Source organism: Danio rerio, chromosome 6, assembly GCF_052040795.2.
Source record: "Danio rerio strain M-AB ecotype USA chromosome 6, GRCz13ab, whole genome shotgun sequence".
In the NCBI taxonomy this organism is placed as follows: Eukaryota; Metazoa; Chordata; class Actinopteri; order Cypriniformes; family Danionidae; genus Danio; species Danio rerio.
In genome coordinates, this window is record NC_141026.1 from 1,690,669 (window position 1) to 1,700,000 (window position 9,332).

Genomic DNA, 9,332 nt, shown 5'->3' on the forward strand with positions numbered 1-9,332 from the left:
ATGTTCATTCATTCATTTAATCATCTCTCTGCTCATTCATTCATTCACTCATTCATTCTACATTTGTCTAATATCACTAAATCATTTAGAAACAATGAATGCTCACATTCATTCATTCATTCATCCATCCATCCATCCTTTCATTCAGTCATTAATTTATTCATTTATTCATGCTATATTTGTTTGTTTGCTTATTTAGCAAATAATAAATGTTACCTTATAACAGAGCATCAAACCCGTTACCATCAATAATATCAGGGTGCGGTTCACTAGCAGTAATTTTGAAGTTGAATCTTTTATTGTGAGCAGAAAATGCATATGATAATTGATGACAATATATGTGTGTATATGATAATATAATATATATTTGCACTCATTTACATTTGAAGCATTTGACATTTTAACATTGAAGCCAGTTAATGTGGGTTGAGTCTATGTCCATCAACATGCATAACAATACAGAGGAACTGCTATTTACAAAAAAAAAAAAAAGAAAAGATACGGTCAGTATACCCATCTAAAACAACTCTAAACTAAAAGTGTGTTATCTATTCCCTGCATGCATTTTATAACCATCACCAGCTGATTCATAACATGTTTAATTTAACAATGATGCATATATGAGTACATGAGTAACAGTGACAGCAGGCAGATACTGAGCAGTCAGTGAATGTTATTTGTTCATCTTCACTTCTTCACCTCCTGAAGCAGAAGTCCGTATGGACGGATGGCGCTGTCCACTATTGCTCTCTCTCGCACAGTAGATGTGCCTTCAGGAACCTTCACCAGCCAGACTTTATTTTTGAGCAACGCTTTCCTCTTCTCAGGGTTGATTCGGCATTGCAGGATGACATCATAGGTTTTCCCATTCTTCTTTGAAGTGAATCGCTTGCAATACTTATTTGTCATTGTGATGTCTGGAGATGAATAAACTCCTCTTTCGTAGAGCTTTCCGTTTCCATAACTTTCATAGAGCCTTTCATCATAAGGGGACTTTATTATGACCTCTCCAACCTCTAGACTAGCTCCATAATAGCACACCGGCCACTCACCGGGTGAGGAGCAGCTTCTCCATTCATCTGCACCCAGCCAGTGGTTTCCATCCGGGTACTTGTTCAGCACATTAAAAGCAAAACGCTTCCAGCCGTAGGGCCGTTGGTAGGGCTCACCCCCACGCATGCATCCATCATCAGGTCCAGACTTGTTTGTAAAGTCAAAGTCAAATGCTGGATCAAGAAACTCCTCCGGAATCATGAATATTTCTTTGCGCTGGGATTCTGCACTTTCGTTCCCCTGAGCAGTGGCTGTCTTAAGTGCTGAAAGGCGGTGTGGCCGGTGTCCGAGAAGAGAAAAAGCCAGCAGACTCGTGACATCCAGTTTCCAAGCTTTACCTTTATCATCTATATGCGCATGAAGCTTCACCTGCTCTCCTGCTATGGCAGAAATGGCCTCGGTCAAGACAGCAATGCAGACGTCCATCTTTCAGCGTGTGAAGACAGGAGAACACTGATGTTGATCTAATGCAGTCGCAATAAAGACTGCTGAATCATGCTGTATGCGGGAAACTGAAACTAACAAAGTCTGTTTCAGTTTCGTATTATACAGTGTTTATACAACCCGCTCTGTAAAATATACAAGGTTCTGCACAACCGATTTGTGTTGGGACATCATGAAGTTAACGTAATAGTTTTTAGCAATTGGAATTGAACATAAAACAATTAAGTTGTCGCCCAAAACATTCAACTATTGTTTTGTTTCAGCTCATTTTAAATTCAAGAGTTCACACTTAGATAGGCTTGATGGGGTTTGGTATGCCAAAAAAACATTAAGTCAGTACAAGAAAAAAACATAATCCCTATTTCCTTTGGCTTTTCCTTGTTCACTCAATTTTTGAAAACATCAGCTGCACTGACTTCAAATTATTTGTAAGTAATACAAATAATGTAATAGTTCTGGTAATGTATTATTTCTTAGTACAAATTTCCAAAAGAGTTTTTTGTTCACTCAACTTCAGACAGTTTAGGTCAAAGTTTACAACAGTTTAGGACAGTTTATCTCACAAATCGACCTGCAATTAGAGCGATACAAAAGCCCCTTTCACACATACAGACCTTTCCGGAAAATTGCCGGCAATTTTTCAGGAAGGTTGTATGTGTGAACAGGTCCTTTTTGAAAATACTGGTAAATTCGTTCTGGCTATTTTCCGGAAGGAGAAGTTGTAACATTACCGTTAATTTGCCGGAATGCTGCGCTGTGTGAATGCAGAAGGAAGATTGCCGTAATATGCGCGTGCACGTCTAGAACGTGCTGACGTGAGACGTCTGCTTTAGCCAATCACAACAGTCAGACGCATTCACGTCCGCACGGTTTGTGAGAATAAAAGCCTTTGAATATTTTTCCAGACACATTCAGCTGCTAGAAGTTAGTCAGATCTCATTTATATGTTCTTCTTAATGCCAACTGTGTAAATAATCATCGATGAGATGCTTATGATGAGCCGTTGTTTGTTTACCTTCAAGCTTTGCGTGTGCCTGTGAAACAGCCTGTGAGTGCCAGCACACACACATATTATGAACATCTCGACATGCGAAAGTGATCCTGCGAAAGTTGTTCACAATATTGATCATCCACAGAGTTTGTAATTTAGTCAAATGTTTACAAATACAAGCGCAGCTGTTTAAAGCTCATTTGTGGTGAATGATGTCAGAATTATCGGTATTTTGGAATGAATGTGTGAATGCTCTTTTCCGGAAAATTTCCGTAACGTCCTCGCCTGTGTGAACAGCGCTTTTTTCAATATACCGGTAAAGTCGTTCCGGAAATTTTCCAGATATTTACCGGTATCACTGTGTAAAAGGGGCTAAAGTTAGCATTAGTTCTACTATAAAAGATCTGGGTGTCATATTAGACAGCAATTTACCTTTTGAAAATCATATATATATATATATATACAACAGTTCTGTCTGATTCTCGAATCTGATTGGCTGATAGACTTGATATATTTAAGTAATATCAGCACCCGTACAGCCTGTTTACCCTTTGTGTATTACTTTGTGGCCCACATCCAGCCAGCAGAAAGCAGTACAGATCTAAAGTTTAAAAGATGCACGCTCAACTGTTTAACTGTCAGCTTATGATTTGAATCCAACGTGGAAGAAAGTAGTTCCTCATACAAAAGAGTTTTTGAGACTCTCCATGTTTCATTTTGTTTTTATATATTTAGGTACACCTTACTATTATATATATATATATATATATATATGTATGAATATAATAGTAAGGTGTACCTAATAAAGTGGCCAGTGAGTGAATGTAGGTTAAGAATTTTTGTTTCTGTTTTTATTTCTTTTTGATTTCAGTTTCAGTTTCTTCTGAAGCCTAATCTTTAAAGTAGAGACAGCATTACGTCTATGGGAAGTACCCAGCAGTACAAGTGTGTGTGTGTGTGTGTGTGTGTGTGTGTGTGTGTGTGTGTGTGTGTGTGTGTGTGTGTGTGTGTGTGTGTGTGTGTGTGTGTGTGTGTGTGTGTGTCAGATCGAAGCAGTAATTCCCCTGAACTCCTTAATTCCCTACAGTAAATTCATGCCTACAAAGTGGACAACTCAATAAACACATATCTGTACGATGTAAAGTAAATAATGAAGAGGAAAATGCAGAAACTTCTGAGGACGGTTCTAAGGCTGTGGATGTGTGTTAAAAATAGGCTTACTATCCCCCTAAATAAGTGCATTTATGCATGGCAGTTCTCATAAACTCACGCTTTCTCTCATATATGCAAAAAAGAGAGCGCTAGCCTCTACTGCGAATCACATTTGATACTCTTTGCTTCTGGTTTGTTTGTTTTTAGGTGGGAACAGAGGCAATTCAAATGCCAGCAAATCAGTTTGAGTGAACGCAGACAATGTGATTTTAATATTCAGAAGCCTGACAGATAACAGGAGTTCTTACTAATAGTTAAGTTGTTTAATGGGTTGCCACAACAGAATAAAAAACTGTGTTAATATAGTTTTCATCTTGTTTCCATTAAGGAAAAAGGCTTTTGACGTGCATGTGAAAATCACAAAATGAACATTGGTGTAAATTTGGTTGTGGAAGTTGTCTGTTTTATTTGTAAGGCTGATTGGGGTAAATTTTCACAAGCTACGTTTACATAGACATCAGTTATCTAATTATTTGCCTTAATGTGAATTAGACAATAATAAGCTGAAGGTGTTTACATGTGTCACAATCACCAGCGACCTCTAACCACCAGAGGTCGCTAGAAAACATTCACTCTCATGGACGCGTCGTAATGTCACCTACAGATAAACAAGACTCGGCAATGTGAATGAGTGTGTGTGCTGCTTAAATAGTGTGTGTAATCAGTCTTTGACAATCCTCAGGTGGTGAGAGTGCAATCAGTCTAAATGAGTGTGTGTGGCATGACTGAATATGTAGTCCATTTACAAGCAGATTTGTAGTTCCATGAGAGTGAATGTTTTCCAGCGACCTCTGGTGGTTGTGACAACATGAGCTGCTTTCTGAATGTTCCTTTCATGATTCTGTTTTACATGTCATAGCACATATTTGCATTAACATCCCCGCATCACCACGATATCCACATTTCCTCTGGAGTTTCATGTAATTTTGGGTGATTCATGTTTAATTTGTGGACTTTAACTGCAGTTCGGCACTTTCACCTTCATTCAGGAACATTTGCTGAATGCCCCCTGTGAGAAACGAGATATTGGATGCAAGTATGAACTGCTGGGCCGGTGTTGTTTTAAATGGCACCTAGTTTACCCTTTTTTAAGATTAAATATTAATATTATGGTTGTTCTGAGTGTGCCAGTTTAGGTTAAGTACAAAACATAGTTCAGATTGTTAAAGATGTGTTAAAAGAGTGTGATGTTAGGGAGTGTGTACACAGGTCACTGTTTTAGGGGCGTGTTGCTTCACATGAAAATTTGTTTAAATTCCCACCCAACGTAACAAGGGGGCGGAGCCAAGAGCTCCCCCGCTCTGTATATGGCAACAGACAGGCAGACAGAGAGAAGCAACATGAGTGAGAGGACCAGCATTCAGCCGTACATGTATGCCTCGGACACAGATTAACCAGAGAGTTCACAGTCATTAGTGTCATTAGGATAGTTTTATGTATATGGTTTGTTATTGTAATTTTTTTGTTTTAGTATTTGTATTTTATTTATTATTATTTTGTTTATTTTATTTATTTATTTATTCATTTGTAGATGTTGATTATTTTATTTGGGGATTGTTTTGTGGATCGTTATAAATTGTAAAATGCTATTTGCAATAATAAAAATTCCATGACAAAAAATAAATAAATCCTACACAAAGGTAATAGTGTGATTGCAGTGTTTACATGTCTGTGCTACACTTCAATAATGCCACATGTCTTAATTTGATTTCTGTCTAGTTCAAAGTTAAAATTGGATCATTGGTGTCCATGTAAAAGTACCCACAGTTACCATATAACAGAGCCCTAAACCCGTTACCATCAGTAATGTCTCCCACATAGCAAAATTTCTCTGGCCCAGCTCTGGCCCACACAATCAGGTTTCGCTTGGCCCACATGCCGCTGTGAATTACGGTACATGACTGGACCAAATCTGGCTTCCAGACAAGGGCCAAACACGGACCATATCCGGGCCAAGTCTCAGCCAAGTTAATAACTCATAACTGGGCCTGAACTGGGCCAGATAGGTTGGTGTGTCACGATTGCAATGAAATTGATAAACCCATGGAGTGATGCGCTTTAGGCACACTATGGGCACGCTTTTTCTCAAAGTGACCTGATTGGTAGATTTTTTTTTTCTTTACTCAAAAATGATTTTAGTGTATTTTAAATGTGGGTCAAGACTGTCCAAACTCACATGGCCCACTTATCAAATTTTTAAATCTTGGCCAAATACTACGTTTTTCATCTGGCCCAAATCTTGTGTGCCGCCTTAAAAACGGTGCCACCTCTGCCAAACCCGGGCCATGTTTGGCCCACATGCTGTATGCCAGTGCCGGATGAATGCCTGCTGTGCCAGCTTTATGCCAAATCTGGGCCAGAATTCTTTGCTACTAGGGCTGCGTATGGTTCATACACTGCAATTTTTTGTTGTTGTAGTCTTTTATTTTTTAGCAGAAAATGCATAAAATGACAATGTGAAATATCAACAATCACAATACAGCATGTAGATTTCACAGAGGATTGCTGTAAGTATCCATGTATAACACATCTAAATAAAAAAGGTATTATCTATTGCTTGCAATTGTTCTAATAATAAAAATAAGCAGCTGATTCATAACATGTTTTCATTTAACAATGATGCACATATATGAGTATATCAGCAGCAGTGACAGCAAGCAGATTTCTTCTTCACCTCCTGAAGCAGAAGTCCATAAGGACGGATGGCGCTGTCCACTATTGCTCTCTCTTGCTCAGGAGATGTGCCTTCAGGAACCTCCACCAGCCAGTAATTATTTTCAGGAAAGATTATCCTCTTCTGAGGGTTGATTCTGTTTTGCAGGATGACTCTGTAGGTTTTCCCATTCTTCACTGAAGTGAATTGCTTGGTTTGTGCATACTGATTTGCCACTGTGATGTCTGGAGTGGAGTAAATCCCTCTTCCGTACATCCTCCCACCACCAGGCTGATAGCGGGTCTGTATTACTCCCTCTGCCCCCTTCTGGTCAGTTCCGTGGTAGGACACCGGCCACTCACCAATTTCAGACTTCCTTCTAGATCTTTCTGCCCCCAGCCATGCGTTTCCGTCCGGGTACTTATTAAGAACCTTGAGACCGAAGCGCATCCATCCGTAGGGCCGGTGGTAGGACTCCTCCCCACGCATGCATCCAATTCCAGAATCTTTCCTGTCTGTGTAGTCAACGTCAAATTGTGGATCGAAGAAATCCTCTGGAATCACAGACAGTTTTTTGCTGAGAGGTACGGCTGCTTTTTTCTTCCCAAGAAAAACAAGAGCCAGCAGATTCTTGACATCCAGTTTCCAAGTTTTTTCTTTTTTATCAATTTGCGTATGCAGCTTCACCGGCACTCCTGCTGCGGCAGAAAGAGCCTCGGTCAGGACAACAGGGCAAACCTCCATCTTTCAGTCTGGCAGCTTGTGAAGACAGGAGAAAACTGAGAGAGTGCTTCAGCTCTCTACCAAAGAGCTTTTTAAAGGCGCAGCATGCTGAATGAGATTGAAAGTGAAACTGTTACTTTAAGCAGACCGTCAGGATATGAGCTGCATGTTTTCACCAAGCGGCAACCTCCCGCTCTCTCTCATGTAGCCAATACGGAAGTAACTAAAACTGCAATTCATGCGAAATTCCGCTAGTCCTGGCCGCTCCTGGCTCCAAAACAGAGCAAATTTCAATTGAGCCCACTGTTAGAATGGCCAACTTTACAGCAGAATAAAAGGTGTTTACAGCCTGCTACAAAAAAAGATTTTGGTTAATACAGCTAATATTACCCTTCATGAGAACTGTGAGGGGGGTGAATTTTTTTATAACTCATCCGTTTCCTTTATATTAAGTTATATTAAGTTTGCATAATTAAGGGCGTGGTCACTTGATTGACAGCTAGGTCTCGCTGGTCGCCGTCACGTCACCTCAGCTGACTCCTGCAGTTTAGCCACTGAACTCGGCATATTTATCGTATTTCTGTGTTGTTTTATGTGGCTTTACACACTCAACTGCCTTTTGGACTTGTTTCCTACAATTATTAGATGGCATGGCATGCTGAGTGCACTTAATTGTGCTCACAAACCATTCACGTGGCCTCCGTTTCCCATGTGAGTAAAGTTATATACTTATATACCATCTCTAAACATGTATTTGTTTTATTTAAGATCATTTATCGTTTTTATTTATATTTAGAGCTGTAATGCACTCCAGAATCTGTCAGATTGATTAGCTGTCGGCTCTAGATCAGTCATCTGAAGCGTTGTCATACAGTGTTATGCTGGATTTCATCAATAGTCTTACAGTAACTAACACAGACTATATCTGAAGTGTTTGGAAGTAATTTGCGTTTTCCTCCTGTTGAAAAACGTCATAAGAACAATGTTTAGTGGCTCAATGTGTTACAGCAGTGTTTTTAAATGTCTAAATGCTTTATTGATATAGTGTACAACAAAGCACAAGTGGTCAGAACACAAACGAGTCGCAGGTGATAAAGTATTAGCATTTCTCCCAAAGTAAAGTGTGTCTGAACCAGCTCCAAGCAAAATGCAGCATGCGTCTGTAGCTCCGCCCACTCTCCGCCTCTTTGCCCTTGTTTGGTATCCCGCCGTGGGTGTGATGACGCGTGACCAAAATGGCGACGGTTGGCCGCGCCTACTTGTGGCTTCTTTTGCGCTATTTAGAAACCTATGGGTGACGTCACAGATACTACGTCCATATATTTTACAGTCTATGGTTTTCACAAGCTCTGCACGAACCTCACATCCTCCTCTACTTTTCTGCTTTCTGCTTTCTGAAGTTACACTGTAAAAGATTATATGACAGAAAGACAGAAAGGACAACGCATGCTTTTATATTACTTTATGTTGACTTTTGTAGCTTGTTTTAAAAAGTTGATCTGGTTTCAGTTCACTTTTCTTATATACACAAACGCAAACAGACATGCACATTCAAAATCTCTCTCTTTCCCTCACACACACACACACACACATCCACACAAACTCTTTCTCTCTATTCAATTCTATTCAATTCAATTCAATAATTGTTTTATTGGCATGACAAATGTTACGAATGTATTGCCAAAGCATTTATAAAGTAAACATTAAAAGAACAGACAAAAATAATTCATTCATTCATTCATTTATTTTCTTGTCGGCTTAGTCCCGTTATTAATCCGGGGTCGCCACAGCGGAATGAACCGCCAACTTATCCAGCACGTTTTTACGCAGCGGATGCCCTTCCAGCCGCAACCCATCTCTGGGAAACATCAATCACATCCAAACATCCAACACACACTCATTCACACACACTCATACACTACGAAAAATTTAGCCTACCCAATTCACCTGTACCACATGTGTTTGGACTGTGGGGGAAACCGGAGCACCCGGAGGAAACCCACGCAAACTCCACACAGAAACAACAACTGACCCAGCCGAGGCTCGACCCAGCGACCTTCTTGCTGTGAGGCGACAGCACTACCTACTGCGCCACTGCTTCGCCACAAATATAATTACAAAAACATAATAAACACAGTAGTTAGTAATATATTATTGTAATATATAGTAGGGCTCGCGAATAATCGAAAAGTAACCGAAATCGATATTCAGAACCAATAATCGCTTTATATTTTCCAGGTCAATTCTGCACAGCAG

At 39.8% G+C, this 9,332-nt stretch overlaps 2 protein-coding genes across 2 annotated transcripts; both read right to left on the reverse strand.

Moving 5' to 3' along the window:
• Positions 1 to 276: 276 nt before the first annotated feature.
• On the reverse strand, positions 277 to 3,192 carry LOC137495830 (uncharacterized). Its single transcript, XM_087256337.1, has one exon. The coding sequence runs from the start codon at positions 1,477 to 1,479 to the stop codon at positions 688 to 690; it is 792 nt and encodes a 263-aa protein (XP_087112463.1). The 5' UTR covers positions 1,480 to 3,192; the 3' UTR covers positions 277 to 687.
• Positions 3,193 to 6,102: 2,910 nt separating this feature from the next.
• On the reverse strand, positions 6,103 to 7,145 carry LOC137495831 (uncharacterized). The gene has a single exon (XM_087256338.1). It carries the CDS (start codon positions 7,095 to 7,097, stop codon positions 6,339 to 6,341), a length of 759 nt encoding a protein of 252 aa, XP_087112464.1. The 5' UTR covers positions 7,098 to 7,145; the 3' UTR covers positions 6,103 to 6,338.
• Positions 7,146 to 9,332: the final 2,187 nt, after the last annotated feature.

Bases quoted from the DNA above. Each gene is read 5' to 3' on its own strand.
- LOC137495830 (XM_087256337.1), bottom strand. From the start codon at position 1,479: ATGGACGTCTGCATTGCTGTCTTGACCGAGGCCATTTCTGCCATAGCA.
- LOC137495831 (XM_087256338.1), bottom strand. From the start codon at position 7,097: ATGGAGGTTTGCCCTGTTGTCCTGACCGAGGCTCTTTCTGCCGCAGCA.